Source organism: Pelophylax lessonae (genome assembly GCF_965119305.1).
Source record: "Pelophylax lessonae genome assembly, chromosome: 10".
In the NCBI taxonomy this organism is placed as follows: domain Eukaryota; kingdom Metazoa; phylum Chordata; class Amphibia; order Anura; family Ranidae; genus Pelophylax; species Pelophylax lessonae.
In genome coordinates, this window is record NC_138777.1 from 216,312,536 (window position 1) to 216,333,219 (window position 20,684).

General features: G+C 40.6%; 1 protein-coding gene across 1 annotated transcript in view; it reads right to left on the reverse strand.

The window, feature by feature from the left end:
- LRP3 (LDL receptor related protein 3) overlaps positions 1-1,178 on the reverse strand; it is a 59,508-nt gene extending 58,330 nt beyond the window's left edge. The window contains exon 1 of the mRNA XM_082270409.1: positions 815-1,178. Coding sequence (XP_082126535.1) covers positions 815-872 — 58 coding nt within the window. The 5' untranslated portion in view covers positions 873-1,178. The remainder of the gene's footprint in view (positions 1-814) is intronic.
- Positions 1,179-20,684: the final 19,506 nt, after the last annotated feature.

A 20,684-nucleotide genomic window follows, 5' to 3' on the forward strand; every position in this document is an offset into this window, starting at 1 on the left:
CCCCAATAATTTCCGCAATTTTGTTACATTGTATAAAATATTGCAAACATTTGCTGCATAAAAATTAAAAATTTAAAATCTGAAATATTACAAAATCCCACAAAGCGCTGACAGGGGTGACACAGAGCCCGGGGTATTGCAGGAGCCACCGAACCAGCCGCGATGACATCATACTATTTAACCCCTGCCTTTGCCAGGCTGGACGCGAAACGCCACTTGAGAAGACAGCAGACAGCCGCCGAGCGCAGGGCAGACCCGCCGGCTGCTGCAGCTGCAAAGAAAAGCCCCCCCCCCTTATCAGAAAGCATTTTAACCCCGCGTTGCCCGTTGAGCTCCGATTCCTGCTGTCCCTGTCTTGCGCTGAGTATTGGTAAGACGCGAAGTCATTTTTTTGTTATTTGAATTCTTTTGATAGCGTCGCAATAAAATAAAATGAAAGTTTAAAAAAATGTTAAAAAAATGGAAGGCGATGCATACAAAGAATAAGATACGTTGTAACAAAAGCAAGTCAATTACAGCAACAAGGTGGGAATGGCATCCTCGCTCGCAAGAGCTGACACTCTACTGCGGTCGAGGAATTCTGTTTACCGAGCTCTTTTGAATTCGCCGTCGCTCTGGGCTTTCTGGCGATGCGTAGAGGGTAGTAACCCATAGCAACGCGCCAGACCTGCAGTCGGGTCAATTGAAAAGGTTGGTTGTGGTCATTGCGCCCCCCATTGAGAAATAACCCAGAACTGCAACATTTCCCTGCAAATGCAATAGTGTGGATGCCATACAAGGGGGGGCGGCAGGCAGGATGGGGACAGGCACTCACCGAAGCAAAGGACCGAGATGTGGTGGAGGAAGTCCAGCTTGACAGTCCATGGTGACATGATGACAGAGAGGAGGAAGGGGGGGGCTGGGGTCCTTTGTCAGCCGGCCAGGGGGGTGCAGGAGGGGAGAGGCTCCACATCAGCTGGCTCTGTTGTCAGACAAGGGGATGAGGAGGAGGACTTGTCAGCCACATGCAATAGCAGAGCCGGCATCCTGTGTGTGCTGAAGAGGAGGAGGAGGAGGAGGAGGAGGCAGGAGCATCACTCTCTGCAGCTGAGGACATCCACCCAGCCTGCCACCAGCACAGGTCACCCTCCTGCACAGCCCTCCTGTGCTGGGGAAGAGGACAGGCACCCCCTGCTGGCTGGCTCTCTGCCTCCCTCTCCTGGTATGTCTGAGAACTCCCCTCCTACCAGCCCCCTACTGCTGCACTGACATCATCTAAAAAGGAAGGGGAGGGCAATGTGACACTGATAGGTGTCACCACAGCCTGCATTTCCCAACAACAACAATGATAATAGGATCATTATTATTTTCAATAATATGAACAACAATAATATTAATAATACCATGCAAATAATATTAATTAAACCATGTAAATAAAAATAACAATAATATTATTAATCATCTTAAAACCATATATATAATAATAACAAAAACAATAGTAAAAACAAAACCATGGTAATAATAATAACAATAATAATAATGAAGGCATGCAAATTATAAAACCATGTAAATAATAATAATATTAATATTAATTATAAAACCATGTAAATATTAATAATAAAAATAGTAATAAAAAAACATGTAAATAATAATAATAAAGCCATGTAAATAATAATAATAATAATAATAATAATAAAGACATGTAAATAATAATAACAATAATAATAATATTAAAGCCATGTAAATCATAATAAGTAAACTATGTAAATAATAATATTAATAGTAATAATAAAACCAAGTAAATAAAAATAATAATAATTACAATGTAAGAATAAATAATAAAACCACATAATTATTAATAACAATAATAATAATAGTAAATATTAATTATAAAACCATGTAAATATTAATAATAAAAATAGTAATAAAAAAACATGTAAATAATAATAATAAAGCCATGTAAATAATAACAATAATAATAATATTAAAGCCATGTAAATCATAATAAGTAAACTATGTAAATAATAATATTAATAGTAATAATAAAACCAAGTAAATAAAAATAATAATAATTACAATGTAAGAATAAATAATAAAACCACATAAATATTAATAACAATAATAATAATAGTAAATATTAATTATAAAACCATGTAAATATTAATAATAAAAATAGTAATAAAAAACCATGTAAATAATAATAATAAAGCCATGTAAAAAATTAATAACAATAATAATAATATTAAAGCCATGTAAATCATAATAAGTAAACCATGTAAATAATAATATTAATAGTAATAATAAAACCAAGTAAATAAAAATAATAATAATTACAATGTAAGAATAAATAATAAAACCACATAAATATTAATAACAATAATAATAATAGTAAATATTAATTATAAAACCATGTAAATATTAATAATAAAAATAGTAATAAAAAACCATGTAAATAATAATAATAAAGCCATGTAAATAATAATAACAATAATAATAATAATATTAAAGCCATGTAAATCATAATAAGTAAACCATGTAAATAATAATATTAATAGTAATAATAAAACCAAGTAAATAAAAATAATAATAATTACAATGTAAGAATAAATAATAAAACCACATAAATATTAATAACAATAATAATAATAGTAAATATTAATTATAAAACCATGTAAATATTAATAATAAAAATAGTAATAAAAAACCATGTAAATAATAATAATAAAGCCATGTAAAAAATTAATAACAATAATAATAATATTAAAGCCATGTAAATCATAATAAGTAAACCATGTAAATAATAATATTAATAGTAATAATAAAACCAAGTAAATAAAAATAATAATAATTACAATGTAAGAATAAATAATAAAACCACATAAATATTAATAACAATAATAATAATAGTAAATATTAATTATAAAACCATGTAAATATTAATAATAAAAATAGTAATAAAAAAACATGAAAATACTAATAAAGACATGTAAATAATAATAACAATAATAATAATATTAAAGCCATGTAAATCATAATAAGTAAACCATGTAAATAATAATATTAATAGTAATAATAAAACCAAGTAAATAAAAATAATAATAATTACAATGTAAGTATTAATAATAAAACCATATAAATATTAATAACAATAATAATAATACCATGTAAATAATAATAATAAAAACCATGTAAATAATATTAACGGTATTGTTAATAATATTTATAAAACCATGTTAATAATAATAATACCATGTAAGTGTTAATAATAAAACCATGTGAATAATAATAACAATAATAATAGCATTACCGTGTAATTAGAAATAATAACACCATGTAAATAATAATAACAATATTAATAATAATAGTTATTATAAAACCATGTAAATAATAATAATAGTAATAATAAAACCATGTACATAATAATTAATAATTACAATAATAATATTAAAGCCATGTAAATAATAATAATAAAACCATGTAAATAATAATAATAATAATAATAATAATAGTATTAATAAAACCCCAAAAAATATTGATAATAATAAAAAATAATAATACCATGTAAGTATTAATAATAAAACCATGTAAATAATAATAACAATAATAATAAAACCCTGTAAATAATAATAATATTATTACTAATAATAAAATAATGATGTAAATAACAATAATAATCAAACCAATAGTAAAAATAAAACTATGTTAATAATAATTTAAGTTAATAATAATTTAAATAACAATAATAAAACCATGTAAATAAAAATAATTGTATTATTATTATTATTAATAATAATAATAATAAAACCATGTCACTCTAAAGACTTTGGTAACAAAAATGAAAAACATACAATAAAAAAAAAAAAATGGGCAGACTCAATTGACTACTTAGTCACTTTTCTATGTTTCTAAAGACCCTATTTGGCTTGGTAGAAATGACCATCTGGCATAAGCCTTTGAAAATAAATTATTAATTTTAAATATTTTTTATTACACAGTAATGATGACAGCAATATTATTTTAGTACTATGACCACTGGTGATGGTGTTACTGCTTGAGTTTTAGAAACAGCAAAAAATTTTATTTGAACTGTAGTGTATCATTGTTGTGGTTATTATAAAATTATTTTTATTAATAGTGTACGATTATTGTTATTATTACAATACCATTTTTTTATTGTAAAAAAATTGTATTAATAATGTTATTATTACTGCTAAAATTATGTTTATTATTAGAAAACTATTGTATGATTATTGTTATGATAACAACATTTTTTTTGTATAAAACAAGTGTATTAATATTGTTACTAAAATTATTTAGTTATTTTAAAACAATTGTGTTATTATTTTTATTATAACAGAGGATTTATATATATAGCGCCCACAGTTTACGCAGCGCTTTATGGCGCAAAGGTAGACAGTTACAATTAAAATACAAATTAACACATTAGGATTGAGAGACCCCTGTTCTTTTGAGCTTTATTGGTATTGTTACTAAAATTACTTTTATTATTATAAGTTTATTGTATTATTATTGTTATTATTACTTCAGCTATTTTTTATTATACAATTATTGTTATAATTACTAAAACATTTTATATTATTATACAATTATTGTATTGTTAATATTAATTAAAAAAATTTTATGATCATTATATATATATATATATATATATATATATATATATATATATATATATATATATATATATATATATATATATATACACACACACACTTGTGAAAAATGATAAAGTTCATAATGAAAAATCCACAAAATCACAACAGAAAAGTCCAAAAAAATATTCCTGAGCGATTGGGGTCTCTAAGTCGTTGGTAATTATCCCCGCTTGTATGACCCATTTACTTTATGTTACCTGGATCCACAACCTCTGGTAAGCGCAACATCTTTATCTGTGGTGGTGGGCTTGTCACATTGGTGACTAGTGGCGTCTGGACATCTCTGTTTCTATATAAGTTTTCCAGCACTTAAACCTGAGCACCTTTTTGGAATGTGGACCTTTTTTTGGACCCTTTTCTGTTGTGACTTTGTATATTTTTGATCATTAACTTTATCATTTTTCACAAGTGTGTAAATATATATATGATCATATTTTATATATGATCAGAAAGCCGCTACCACTACAATTGACCAAAAATTCAAAAATTGTGTACATACATAATATATAAAAGTGCAGCTTTAAAAAAAAAAAATTATATATATATATATATATATATATATATATATATATATATATATATATATTTATATTTATATATTTATATTTATATATTTATATATATATTTTTTTTTCTTTTTAAAACGCTGCCTTTTATATATTATATATATATATTTATATATTATGTATGTACAAAATTTTTGGTCAATTGTAGTGCTAGCAGCTTTCTGATTTTTATCACATTTGGGTATTAGCACGGTATCATTCTTTTTATATTATTAAAAATATGTTTTATTCTAAAAGGATTGTATTATTATTATTGTTGTTATTATTACTATAATTTTTTTTTTTTTTTTATTAATGGTGTTATTCATATGTTGTGATTTATGTACTTTATATCACATTTTGTTGCTGTTTTTGTTGCGAATATTATTGCCAATGTTTTCATTTTCTATTATGTCAAGTAAAGACAGTGCTATGATATTACTTATCTAAAATAAATAAATAGGTAAAGAAAACTATTTTTCAGGTGCAATTAAAGCGGGAACTTTGCCCTACAAGGGAAGTTATGTTTTTTTAGGGGGGAGGTGGTTGGGTACCTGCTGCCACTTCCACCCTTACTGCCCAAAAACTTCTGGGACCTGTGACATGTCCCAGGAGGCTGCAGGGCCACTTACACAGCACAGCTTGCGCATGCGCAGTAGGAATCTGGCTATGAAGCCACAAGGAGTCACAGCTGGCTTCCCACAGTGAATATGCCAATGACAGGGACTGGAAGGATGGCAAAAAACTGGCCCAGAGGAGGAGGGGCGCCGGATCCTTGGACAGGTAAGTGTTCTTTTATTAAAAGTCAGCAGCTATATTATCTATACAATTATAAATGAAATAACTTTTACACATGATGAATATAGTGTAATAAAAGTAGAACTGAACCCCCCTATCCATTAGAGCCAAGGAAGCTGCCACTGAGAGCCTGAGCCAGTTGCTCCGCCCCCCTCTCCAGCCTGGCGCTCCAGTGAATGCTGGAGCGGCAGAGCAGAGAGCGGTGACTAAAAGTCACCGCTCTCTGCTCAGAGCGGAGAGAGAACTGAGCTGTCAAAGGTCATGTGATCACTCCTCTCTTGGGCTTAGAGCCAGTGCGGGACAGATGCAGCATCACACTGATGCTGTAGGAGGGAGGTTAGTCCATTATAAGATTTTGCAAAAATGATCAATCGCCGTGTGACAAAACTTTATCGAAAAAGCCATTTGAGCACCATTCCAACTCTGCTATGGAGATCACATGACTTTATTTAAAAAAAAAAAAAAAAACGTTTGGGATTGCACAAGAGTTGCAGTTAGGGTCAGGATCTGTTTCTGTTCCTCGGATGGATGGGGGTGTTTTCTGGCACAAGAACAGGGCCAAACAATGTTGAAAAAGAGTTTCATAATCCGCAGGAGCCATGTAAAGCCCAGATCACCCTTAAATCTCGCCTTCATTTCACCTTACCATTGACAAAAATGCATCTTAACAAGTCAAAAGTTTGGTAAATTGTTCCAGATTTCACTGAAATTTCCCATTTCCACTCTTTTCTTATTAATCGTTCTATTGCCTTTACTACTAAACCACTTACCGCAAAGTGACGTAGGGCTACGTCGGCAAACTTTGCGGTATTATACCAGGATGGTGCCTCTAGCTAGAGGCACCATCCCGGTACTGTGGTTTAGAGCCGCTCGATCGTTACCCGGGTGAGCAGGAGGGGGCGTCCCCCCCCCGGAGGGGGCGTCCCCCCCCCCCCCCCCGCTGCCTTCCGTGACTTTGCTCGGGCCTCCCGTCCCACCGGGTGACGCGAACACCCAGTCGGCGCGTCCGCCGGCTTGATGGAGTACCGATCGAAGCCGGAATCGGCTTCGATCAGGTCTCCGATGACGTAACCCGGAGGCGGCGTCTATGAAAGTGTAGTGGAGGGGTCGAGGGTCTTTTAGACCCTCGATCCCTCCATAAAGAGTACCTGTCACTGCATATTGGTGTCACAAGGGATGTTTACATTGCTTGTGACAGCAATAAAAGTGATCAGATTTTTATTTTTTTAAAAACCTGTAATAAAGTTAAAAAAAATTAAATAAATAGAAAAAATATATATATATTTTAGCCGCCCCCGTCACCGTTAGCTCGAGCACGAAAGAAAACGTATACGGAAGTCGAGCTGCGAATGAAATCGCTGTTCAAACCACACATGTGAGGTATCGCTGCGATCGCCAGAGCGTGGGCAATAATTAAAAAAAAAGAGCTACACTCTAACTCTAAACTGGTAACCGTTAAAATTTTTAAAAGCGTTGCCTATTGAGATTTCTATTGACCGTAGTTTGTCGCCATTCCACGGGTGTGCGCAATTTTAAACCGTAACATGTTGGGTATCTATTTACTCCGCGTGACATCATCTTTCACAATATACAAAAAAAATGGGCTAACTTTACTGTTTAGTATTTTTTAAATGCAGTGAAATGTGATTTTTCGTAATTTTTCCCAAAAAAATGGCGTTTTAAAGACCGCTGTGCAAATACCGCGTGACAAAATATTGCAATGACCGACATTTTATTCTCCAGACTCTTTGCTAAAATATATATATATATATATATATATATATATATATATATATATAATGTTTGGGGGTTCAAGTAGTTTTCTAAGAAAAAATACTGTTTTTTAACTTGTAAACAAAAAGTGTCCAGAAATGGGGCTGGGGCTTAAGTGGTTAAATATTAATGTTGTTCTTGCAGTAGTACTATTACCACAAGCAATAGTAGTATTGATGTGTTATTGTATTATTGGCCGTAAGATACAGGAAGTGCAGGATGAATGGATGAAGACAGGGATGGATGGATAGATGGATGGGTAAAGGAATGGATGGATGGATGAAAGGAGGGAGGGATGGATGAATGGATTATTGGATGGAGGGAGGGATGAATTTGAGGGATGGGTGAAGATAGGGAGATACGGGATATATATCGAGAGATGGATGAAGAAGTGGATGGATGGACGGAGGGAGGGGCGGATGGATGGGTGGATGAAGGGAGGGATGAATTGGAGGGATGGATGAAGATAGGGAGGTTACATTATATGAATGGAGAGATAGATGAAGGGAGGGATGGATGTATAAATGAATGGAGGGATGGATGTATAAATGAATGGAGGGATGGATGTATATATAAATAGTGGGATGGATGAAGGAGTGGATGGAGGGAGGGAGTGAGGGGCAGATGCATGCATGGATGGAAGAATGGATTTAATAAATAAAGTATAGCTGCGATAAATTTGATAAATAGAAAAATCTATAAATGTATATATATATAGTTGAAAAATATTCAATAAATTAAAGTGAAGTACTCTAATGACAGAGTGAAATAATACAATATGTAATATATAGTATACATGTGCACAACTGTAAGGAAAGGATAAGACAAAAACATACAACTCGGCTCTAAGATCTAGTGTTACAATAGTACAACTTGATAAAATCAGGTGCACACAGCAGGTGTATACATGTGCACAGCTATAATGAACATGCAACTCGGCTCTGGGGCCAAGTATAACAACAATGCAACTTAATATGATCAGGTGCACAGCACGGGAAAGGAAAAAATAAAATACTTAAAATAGCTAAAGTCCCAAAATTAGAAGTGAAATAACAGTGTGGGAAAAATTGTGAAGTCCTCCACCACAGCAGTATTAAATGTGTTCCTCCGTGGTGCATCCGTTAAAGTGACAAGCCAATACGCTTACCAGATAATGGTAAAGAGTGTACCATTCAACTTGATCCTTAATGGGTCCAGGTAAGGAGACCAGCGAGATGTAGAATAGCTACGGATCGGCGCTGAGTGGAAGTGCAGCCTTTGGATGGTGCTCAAGCAATGAGGGGCATAAACAGCATCCACCGCAGGGTCAGCATATAAAAAATGCAAAAGCTTCAATAGTGAAGTAGGTAAAAACAGTACTTTAATAGTAAAAGAAAAAAAAAACTCACATTCAAACAGATAAATTAGCGCTGTAATACAGATAGCCGGCCAGATGCACTGTCGCCTGTCTTCCGGGTTCCACGTGGTGACGTCAGCACGCCAATCCCGACGCGTTTCGTCACAAATGACGTCTTCCTGGGGATGAGGAAGAATGGATTGGTGGATGAAGGGAGGGATGAAATGGAGTGATGGATGAAGATAATGAGGTTACAGTATGAATGGTGATATAGATGAAGGGAGGGATGGATGGATATATGAATGGAGGGATAAATAAAGGAGTGGGCGGGGGGAGAGTGAGGGAGGGAGGGACAGATGGATGGATGAAAGAATGGATAGGTGGATGAAAGAAGGGATGAATTGGGTTTTTTTAAAGCCAGAAAACGCCCCTGCCAAAAACTGCTAATAACAGCCTATGTGTGCATGGACACATAGATTAATATGCTGGGGAGTTTACTGGCTGCAGAAAAAAAGATCTGACGCCAAAAACAGCCGCTGTAAAAATGTCCAGTGAGCATGAGGCCAATTGTGACCGCCCCACGCAGATTTACCGCAGCAACAGTCTTTTTACACAATGCAGAGGATTAACCCCTTAGGTTTCACAGTGCGAATAACAAGCATGCTTTACTGCATATACAGACTGATTTTACTGTTGTGGGTTTATATGCCTGTGCTTGCAACCTTGCACAGGCAGTGCCATTCATGTTGATTGGGTCACAGTGGCTGCATGGACATAGCTGCTGCTCCCATTTTGAAAGCAGTGTGGATGTGGGTGCAGGGCCCTGAATAAAGTCAGTGTGCTTTGGGGACCAACATCCGCACACACCCACATGGTTGTCAAATTGGGAGCAGCAGCCCATGCAGCCCCCCCCCCCCCCCATGCAACCATCCAGAACTAGAAGAGGTGTGAATAGTAAGGCCTTTGTTTGAGGCCCCGTTCACACTGGGGCGATGCTACTTTGCCGGGCGACCTCATAGGTCGCGGCGCGCTGCTCGCCCCGCGACCTCGGAGCGGCCGGCACAGACTTCATTACATTGAAGTCTATGCAGGTCGCTCCGAGTCACCCCAAAGAAGCTCCGGACCCTTTTTCTAAGTCGGAGCGACTTGTGTCGCTCCTATTAGAACGGGTCCGCAGCTTCTCTATGGAAGGCGACCTACGGCGACCTGTCAGGCGACCAGGTCGCCTGACAGGTCGCCCCAGTGTGAACGGGTGCTTAAGGCGTGCTGTTTTTTTGTTTTTTGTTTTTTATTCAGCGTTTGGCAGTTCAAATAAACAAAAACTGGTAAGAGAAATGCTAAATGCTCTGATCCTTCAGTTTTCAGGAAATATTCAGTTGGGGGATAAATTAACCAGCAAAAGGTAGGGGTGCAAACTTATCAGTGGGGGAGGGCAATATAATCAGCAAAGGTAGGGACACTTCAGTGGGGAAGCGCACTTACCAATGCAAAGGGGGAAAGAGCAAACCGGAAGGGGAGAGTGCACACCACAGCATGGGAGGTAGCACTTTCCTTCAGTGCGGGTAGGTAATGGGTAGGGTGGGGACTCTTCAGTGGGGGAGAGCAAACATTGTAAAAGGGTGGCATCAGAACCCAAATCTGAATCTGCATCTTGAACCTTGAACTCTTTGCTCCTCCCATGATCTTCCTATTTAATCTATTTAAGCCACGCCTTTGTACTATCTGGTTGCCAGATTATTGTGCTCTCTCCAGCCAATATCTCGCTCTTGTCGCTCCTGCTGCTGGCCGTATCTTCGATACCACTTGTTACTGACCTTTGGCTTGTTCCTCGACTACTCTTCTGCTTGATCATAACCTGCAACCATTTGTAACCAACCTTTGGCTTGTTTACTGACTACGCTTCTGTTTGATCCCTACCTGCTATATCTGCTACTGGACCCCGGCTTGCTCCCCTCCTGGTGGGGCAACTCCTCCTGAGGACCATGACCTGGTGCTAACACACTTTAAAACCCATCTCCTTTATCAGGAGCTCTGGTGAATTTGGGTTAGGGCTTGGACTTCACACCTCAGGTGACCCTGCTCACCAGTCAGGGTGACCTGCTTGTATACCTTTTCTGCTGGTTGGTGAAGTTTCTTTACTACTAAAGTTACTGGTCTCCAAGCCTGACCCCTGACCATGACTGGGGGGGTAATAACAAATCTGCTTCCCAACATTCTGCTACAAAAGTATTTTTTCCTGGCTAGAGCACAAAAAGGACTGTTGGTAAACATGTAAAAATACCCTTAAGAGCCCATTCACATTAGCGCGACTTGTCAGGCGACTTGTCAGCCTGACAAGTCGCGGTATGTCGCGGACCATTGAGTAGTACAGGACCCGTTCTAATAGGAGCGACACAAGTCGCTCCGACTTAGAAAAAGGGTCCTGTACTACTTTGGGGCGACCTCGGAGCGACTTGCATAGACTTCCATTATGTGAAGTCTCTGCAAGTCGCGCCGAAGTCGCGGTGCACAGCGGTGCACGCGACTTCACAGGTCGCTCCCCCCCCCCTCGAAGTCGTTGTGTCGCCTCAATGTGAATGGGCTCTAAAGAATCGAGAGGAAAAAAAAATGTTTTTATCACAATATTATAGATTATTACAATGTCTTTGCTACCACCTGCCTTCTTACTGCAGAACAATTCACATCCAGTGCTCAGCGCTTTATAAAATCATTCATTTAATTGTTTTATAGCTAGGAGCTCCTCAAGCGGCAGTGTAATCTGAACCACTTCTGCACCATAAGAGTACTTAATGAACAGTAACAATGGCAATGCCCCAACAGCACAGCTCCTAACCCAACTCATACGCTCTCAAATTCCCTCTTTCTCAACCCCAGGTGAAGCCCTAAAATAATTAATGGGGGTCAGTGGGGAGAATGTCCCTTACATTGGGGGTCAATGGGAAGAATGTTCCTTACATTGGTGGTCAGTGGGGAAAATGTCCCTTACATTGATCAGAGGGAAGAATGTTCCTTACATTGGGGGTCAGTGGGAAGAAGGAGGAGGACACACCCAAAGAGCTCTCTGTGAGAACCAGCCCTTTTCAAGCCTGGGCCTTGCTTGCTAGCTTGGCCCAGGAACAATGCCTGATCCTGGGGGAGGCCCTGGGAGGGATCCCCCTGATGACACGGGGCCTAGTGAGGAGGAGGTGGAGGACCTGTCTGTGGGTCCAGGCCCTGGTGAGAATGCGGATGTCTTCAGCCAGAAGATTATCAATCGTTTTAGGGCGATTGGGAGAGCGGAAGAAAAACTTAAAGTTTTGAAGGCTGAACACAAATCCTTCAAAACCAAGTATTTCCAGGCCTGGAGTAAAAATCGCACAGCCATGAAGCCTGAGTTACAGGAATTGGAAGAAAAGGTAAAGGAACAAACTTTATTATTGGAAAGGCTGAAAGACAGAAGTGGAGCATTTAAAGAAAAATTTGACAATGAGAGGCGATTTACCAGCCAAGCATCAGCAAGTTCTGTGGATCAGCAGCCTCAGTTAATGGATGACCAGGCTCCATCTGCCTCTGCACCTCTCCCCCCATGCCAGAACTGGGAATCGCCAGCGGCAACCAGCCAGGGGGTTGAGAGTGGACATGGATCCCTGACATTCATCCAGCAGATGGAGTCACCCCTGAAAGCAGACAGGTTTGTATTTTCTGATGATCCATCAGAAATCCCTGAGGATGGGCAGAGGAGATTCAAGTCAGCAAAGCCAGTAATGGTGGAGAAATCCCAGTACACCATGCTGCCATCCAACATGTCTGCCCCATCTGCTGTAGTGGATGGTGTCCCAGGTGAGAAAGAGCTCTGCATACAGCTACCTATTGGAGTTACCGCTGTGGAGAAACCGACAGACATGCAAGCCCCGGACCATCAGACGAATGTGGATGGACCTGCATTAAACACCCCAGGCATGGATTTTGCTGGTCTGGCTGAGACCAGTAGTCCCACGGCAAGCAAAATGGCTGCCAGCTCCAAAGAGCCTGCTTCATGTTCACCTGAGCCTCCCAGTCTTCCAGTGCTGATTGCTGATGGGGGAGGGGATCAACATAGTTCTGGAAGTGGAATGGAAGTAGCAATGGAAATATCCTGCAATGCTTTACCTGCTGCTGTGTTAAAACAGAATGCTATTTCCACAGCTGAAAACTCTGTCCTAGTGGAAGAGAAGATGACAGCTGGAGTTTTTACCAGTGCAGCAGCAACTATGGATTCTGCTGTGAAGACAACAGCAATAATAAGTATCCCAGCAAGTATAAAAAATGACAATGTTAAAGCAATGAATGTGGTGGGTGGTGGTGAAGGGGTTAGTAATGCTGGGAAAAATAAAAATGACATTTCTCCTCCTGCTCAGCAGAGGAAAGATTCGATTGCACAGATCAATCCCGAATCTGTGCAATCGTTATCTGCTAAGTGTGTGTCAGATAATTTAAAAAAAACTGATGGATTTTCTGCTGGGAGGAATGTTGGAAGCTATGCTTCAGCTTTGGGGAGTCACACCAGGGTGGGTGGTGGGAATTCTGTTATTAGTCAAAATTCAGGGAGGTTTGGTGGGTATAGGAGGAGGAATGTGGTACAGTTGAGGTGGGTGGGGGATGGAACTCCGCCAGTAAGGGGGAGGGTGGCTGAGTTGATTTTGGAAATGGGGTTTAAAGCTTGTGATATTTTTGCTTTAATTTGCCCGGTGGGGAGTTATGAATTTGATTTGTCGTTTGTAAAACCTGAAAGTTTGGATCTCTTCTGGGAGAGATTTAGGAGGTGCAAGGGCCTTCAGCAGTGGAGTGGTTTGGTGCCAAAAGTGATTTCAAGGCAGCCTCTGATAAAATCAGTGACCATTTTGGTGCGTAACGAATCCATACCAGAGGCTGATTTATTAGTATGGCTACGCCGATATGGCGAGGTCCTCACTCCACTGCGGAAGGTCCTTGATGAGCATGGGATATGGACAGGGGCCTGGACAGTGTCACTAAAATTGGGGGTGCTGGGCGATGTAGTTCAGCACCTTCCCTGCTCAGCCTTTCTGGGTAGGGATAGGCTGACCATTTTCTACCAAGGTCAGCCTAAGGTGTGCAATAAATGTGGTGATAAAGGCCACTTTGCATCGTCCTGCACCCACAAGAAGTGCTCACTGTGCCAGGATTTAGGCCATTTGGCCAGAGAATGCACCCAGATTCGGTGCAATTTGTGCCAGCAGCTGGGTCATCCATATAGCCAGTGCCCAGAGGCATTGCATAACTTGCCAGGATTGGAGACTGAGCTGCAGAGGCTTGATAAAGAAGATGAAGCAGCTGAAGTTAGAGAGGAAATTGTTGTTGCCCCTCCTGTGTCTGTTGTGTCAGATTCTGTTTCCCCTAGTGATGTGGTCCCTGAGTCTGTGTCTGTTGTGTCAGATTCTGTTTCCCCTAGTGATGTGGTCCCTGAGTCTGTCCCTCCTGTTGTTCCTACATCTACTGTGCGTAGATCCTCCAGACTAGCGGAAGCTGCTGGGGGGGCGGGTATAGTGGATCTTCCCCCTCGGCCTACTCCACCTCCAGTCCCTGTCTCTCGACACCGCAAACGCGGCCAAGAGGGTGCAGGGGTGCTGGATGGTGGTGGGGTCGATGGGGTTGAGGGAGGGGTGTCCATGTCCCATGTCTCACCCTCTGTTGTGGAGGATTCGGATGATGAGGGGTGGGAGAGGACAAAGAGGAAGAAAAAGAAGAAGAGGAAGACCAGTAAAGCGGTCACTTCTTCCTTACAGTTAGAGCCAGGAGGGGTTCCTCTTGGCAACACATTTTCGGTTTTATCAGGGGAGGAGTTAGTATCCGATTTATCTACTTTATCATCTATGGATGAGGGGGAGTCACATAGTGTAAAGAGAGCTGTTTCGGGTGATGAGAGTGTGGTGGAGGTTAAGAAACGACTACCCCAATCATCCTGATGGCAGTGCCCGCTCTGATAAAGTTGGCGACCATTAATGTCGCCAGCGTGAAATCTGCAAGAGCTCGTGATATTGCCTTATTTTTGCTTAGTGAGTTTGATGCTGAGATTTTATTTTTGCAAGAGACCTGGCTCAATACTTTGGCCGATGTCCATCTAGCAAAAAGGGAGTGGAGATGCGGTCCCTCCTTTTGGTCTCTTGCGGCTGAGCCTTGCAGCGGAGTTGCGGTTCTTTTTAAAACCGATATGGTAACGTGCCGGCGGATAATTGAGGTAGAAATGGGGAGATGCATGGTCTTAGACGTCTCTGTTAGGGGGCAGGACCTGCGCCTGATCAATATCTATGGACCGCAGTCAAAATGGGACAGGAAATGCCTCTTCACAAAGATCAAGCCCTTCCTTTTTACATCCCAGCAGGTTGTCTTTGGAGGTGACTTTAACACCATAATTAGGCCTGAAGACAGGAGGGTCTCCATAGACAGGCTGGGTTATGATAGCGTTTTTCTTAGAGATATGGTTAGACAAGCAGGCCTGGTAGATGTGCACATTAAGCACTGCCCTGGCAGCACGGGATTCACGTTTCAGAGAGGAAATAGTCAGAGTAGGATAGATAGGTTTTTTTTAAAGGAGAACTCTGCTTTCTCGGCTCCTGAGTTGAGGGCGGTGGAGTTCTCTGACCACTGTATGCTGTCTGTGACTCTGAATGCCTCGGACACTCCACCCAGGGGAAGGGGTACCTGGAAACTGAATTCGGCTCTCCTGGAAGATGTAGAGGTAAGACAATCCTTTGAGGATTTTTTTCAGGCACAGGTTTCTATTCTGGACTTTTGCAGCAGTAAGTCAGAGTGGTGGGAGCTTGTGAAACAAAGGGCGATTGGACTTTTCAAGGCCATAAGTAAGAAGAAGCAGCTTGGTATGTATATTGCCTACCAGCATTTGCGGAGGAAGCTTGATCGTCTTGTCTCGTATGGAGGAGATCCAGGGGAGATCTCGGAGGTAAAGCTTCTTCTTAGGAAGTGTCAATACGACCGGCATGCCTCCTTGGTTCTGGAGAGAGATTATGGGAAATATCACTCGCCTGATCCTTACCAGAACTGTAAGCAAGGCATAGCAGTTAAGACGGTCATAGGTCTGAGGGATAGTACGGGTTCCCTGGTGAAGTCCAGATCAGGGATCCTGGAGATCTTCAGGTCATATTACGCAGACCTTCTGGGAAGAAAGGACCTTAGTCGGGACAGGATGGAAAGCTTTCTGGATTCTACTCCAGGATTGGGAAATGATACATTGCCTTTGATGGATTTGACAGAACCAATTTCAGCGGATGAGGTAGTTCGTGCTATAGAGAAGCTGGCTACCAAAAAGTCGCCTGGGCCAGATGGGTTGACAGCTGAATTTTACAAGTGTTTTAAGTCCATTCTGGCTCCCTTTTTAACGGAGGTTTATAACAGCTGTTTAGATGAGGGTTCTCTCCCTCCCTCCATGAGGCAATCCGCTGTGATTCTTCTGTCAAAAGGTAAAGACCCCTCAATAATTGAGAACTGGCGCCCCATCAGTCTTCTCAATGTTGATAGAAAGATCTTGGCGAAGATTCTTTTTTGGCGCTTGTCGTCAGTAGCAGGCGATTTGTTGTCCAATCATCAGCACTGCTCGGTCCAGGGCAGAAGTACCTTTTCAGCAATTTTAGCTGTCCGGGAGGCTTTGGAGCGATGCAGGGCTGCTGGATGGAGAAAGTACTTGCTGGCATTGGATCAGGCGAAGGCTTTTGATCGAGTCAATCATGAGTACCTGTATTTGCTACTTGGTAGATACGGCCTGCAGGGGAGGTTTATTGATTGGCTGAAAACATTATATAAAGGGGCTGAGAGCTTCCCACTTGTTAATGGTTGGGTTGGACGGCCTTTTGAGGTTGGCTCTGGGGTGCGCCAGGGGTGTCCTTTGAGCCCCCTGCTATATGTATTCGCAATCGATCCCTTCATAAGAAGGTTAGAGAGTGGATCGTTGTGTGGGGTGCCTTTGGGCATTGCTGGTGTGCCGCCTTTGAAGGTCGTGGCCTATGCCGATGATGTGTCTGTTATTATCTCTGGGATGGAGGAGGCGCAGGAGGTGGTCTCTGTGATAGAGCAGTACACTGAGGCTTCTGGCTCTAAAATCAATCATGAAAAGAGTGAAGTTTTCTGGATGGGTGAGGAGGGTGAAAGCTTCGAACTTCCGGATGCCTTCCCAGAGCCCCAGCAGGAAATTAAAGTGTTGGGCATCAAATTTGGTCCTGGTGACTATGGTCATCGAAATTGGGAAAGCAGGTTGTTGAATGCCAATGCCAAGGTGGCAAGCTGGAAGAAATGGAAACTTTCCTTGAGGGAAAGGGTTGACTTGATTAAAACTTACCTGATCCCAATCTTTTTATATGTCAGCTTTGTCTGTATCTTGCCGGAATCTCTCTATGCAAAGGTGTACAGCTGCTTTTTCCAACTGTTATGGGGAAATAGGCTGAACCTGATCAAACGCAATGTAACTTACCTGTCCAGGCGGGAGGGTGGTCTAGGAATGGTCAACCCTATAGTTTTCTTTTCTCTGCTTTTTTTAAAGTATAATCTTGGTAATATGTTAGCAGAGACCCCGCCGGGATGGGTGGGTATTTTTCAATCTTGGTTTAGGCCTTTTCTGCGATGCTGGGAAGATGGCGGGCCAGTGAAAAGTCTGAGAGTCCGACATGGCAAGCTTCCGGCTTATGTTGCCCCGTGTCTGAAAATACTTAGGCAGTGGCAGGTGACAGTGGGGGATATCAAGTCCCTCCCCAGAAAGCTTCTGGAGAAGAGGATTTTGGGCTCTGCTTTCAGTGTGTCGCTGACCTTAAGGGATTGCCCAGGCCCCGTAATGAGGGAGGGGTTGCGTTTAATTAACTTAGGAAGAATCCCTTTGAAGCTTAGGGATCAAGCCTGGCTCGCTTTCCATGGAAGGCTCTATGTGAGAGGGAACCTGAAGCATCGCCCTGTGGATGATCGGGATTGTCCTAGAGCGGAGTGTGTTGGTAAAGTGGAGTCTATGGACCACTTTTTGCTCCAGTGTCCCTTTAACATAGAGGTGTATAAAAGGGTGGGGAGGGCTCTAGGCATCCCCTTTCTCTATCGCATGAGTTATGCGGAGTGGGTGTACGGGGCATTCCCGACTCTCTGGGATTTTGATTTGGATACACTTTTTCTAGTTAGTATAGTTGTCCGTTACTTCACGTGGAATGCACGGTGCCAGATTACCCTGCGGAAGAAAGTCCTCCCTGTCGAGGTGGTGGTGTACGATATTCTGGGTGAGGTTGGGAAGATTCGGGGTCTTGAGAAGGGCAGGGAGCCTCGAGCGGTCTGGATAAGGGCGTGGAGGAATATCAGACCTGCTTTTGGTGAACTGTCCATCTCTGGGTGAAAAGCTTTTTTCCTATGCTATTTCTTTCACGCCCTTAGCTTTTGTTAGTTAATATCTTCATTTTTGAAGAAGGGCTGCATGCATAATGGGAGTGGTTTTTGTTTCTTGACTTCGCAGGTTTGATGTCTGGTGTGGTGGTGTGAGTCTTATTAAGATTATTTTTCCCGGTAATGATGTGTTTCATGATGTGAGTTTTGTTTTTGCTGTAAAGCCATTCTTTATTTGAGAGCAGAACTTGCTATGTATTTTTTTTCCCTTTTCATGTAAATATGTATATATTTATTTATGTATATTGATTTTATGATTATTGATTGCAAGACTTTTAATAAACAAAAATTGGGAAGAATGTTCCTTACATTGATGGTCAGTGGGAAGAATGGATGGTAAGAGGGAAGAATGCTCCTTATAATGATGGTCAGTTGGAAGAATGTTCGTTACATTGGTGGTCAGTAGGAAGAATGTTCCTTACATTGGGGGTCAGTAGAGCGAATGTACTTTACATTGGGGGTCAGTAGAGAGAATATTCCTTACATTGGGGGTCAGTAGAGAGAATGTTCCTTACATTGGTGATCAGTGGGAAGAATGCTCCTTACATTGGTGATCAGTGGGAAGAATATTCCTTACATTGGGGATCAGTGGGAAGAATGCTCCTTACATTGGTGATCAGTGGGAAGAATATTCCTTACATTGGTGGTCAGTGGGAAGAATGTTCCTTACATTGGTGTTCAGTGGGAGCAGCTTCAGGATCACTTTTCATTGTGACAGTTTTACTGTATTTTACTCGCAGATAAAATCAGGCAGTGTGCGCAGCTGATTGCCAGAGGGATCTGTCTATTTTCTGTAGCTTAAAATAAAAAGATGTAATTCATTTGTAGATGAGCCCTGCGATAGGCTCAGCACACCATGTCACACACCACAATTAGGATATTTATTTTATAAAACGTGTTGGTTAATTAAAGTGTAAGACTTGAAAAATGAAAAGTTGAATTAACATCTCCTCCCCTCTAGACCCATAGAAGCCATGATGCCCTGTTCTGCCCCCTGTTGCGGTCCATTCACCGCAATACGCAACTGCAGAGTGAGCATCCATCATAATGCTCGCCATAGCAAGCGCTTATTGATCAGAGAAACCAATGAAAAGCACTTCTTTCTTTTAGGAAAAAAAGAAACCTTAGGTGCTCTTCTCATTGGTCAGCATGGTCATGTGGTTGTGCTTGTAGGCAGGTGGAGTCTTTTTTCCCCACTGCAGGCAGCGCTCATCTGCACATGGAGGAGGCAGTCGAAAGGAACCTAGTTCCTCAGTCAGGTAAAAAAAAGCATCTGATTGGATGCTGGTGCCCCATGTGACTATGGTGGCCATCTTGGGTCAGACAGAGTATATTAAAAGCTTGTCTGAGATGGCAGAAAAAGGGGGCAAGGAGGGGAAAAGTTACACTATGCAGAGCTCAGTAAGGAGAACTATGAAAGGGATTGGAGGGAAGAGACATCCCCCCCCCCCCCTCCACACAGCACACATGAGCTGAGCTTGTCAATTAGCTGGATGTCCCTCCTCTGTCACCCTTTTTCTCCTGGTGTCAGGAAAACTTGTCAGAAGGAAGTCATGCTGATAGCAGAGGAGGGAAGCAGCAGACAGAAATGACACTTCGTGCTCTGTATTAGAACAAGTACACACTATAGCGGGATACGCTTTGTTTTTGTTTCATGTCTGAGGATTGCAACCACTTTAAAGTATAACTAAAGGTAATCCTTTTTTTTTCCATAGTTTTGTACAGAGGGGAGAGGGATTAGGTCCCCCTGTCAGGTTTCTTTTGCTGTATGTGCCCCCAGTTAGGGAGATTTATCGACTCTATTTGTCCTTGTGGCTGTTATCAACAAAAGCGTATCCTAAATCTCAGTTGTCACCAGGACAGAAATAGTGGGAAAATCTTCCAATGGGGACACTAGTTCTGGTGACAACCAGGAATTCCTTCACTTTAGAGGGATTTCCTCAAACTTCCTGTTTAAGTTATGGGACAGGAAGTGAAGGGAAATCTCCCCAATGGAACACAGATAGGAAAACAAAAATCTGATAGAGGTTATACCCCTCCCCCATTCTATCCAAAATGTAAAAAAAAAAAAAAAAGTATAGTCTTACTTTGGGGAAGTAACATTAGTTTGTGTACATGACTCCTGTATAATTTTATTATACATGTTTTAAAGATTTCCAGGGGCACTTTAATGGC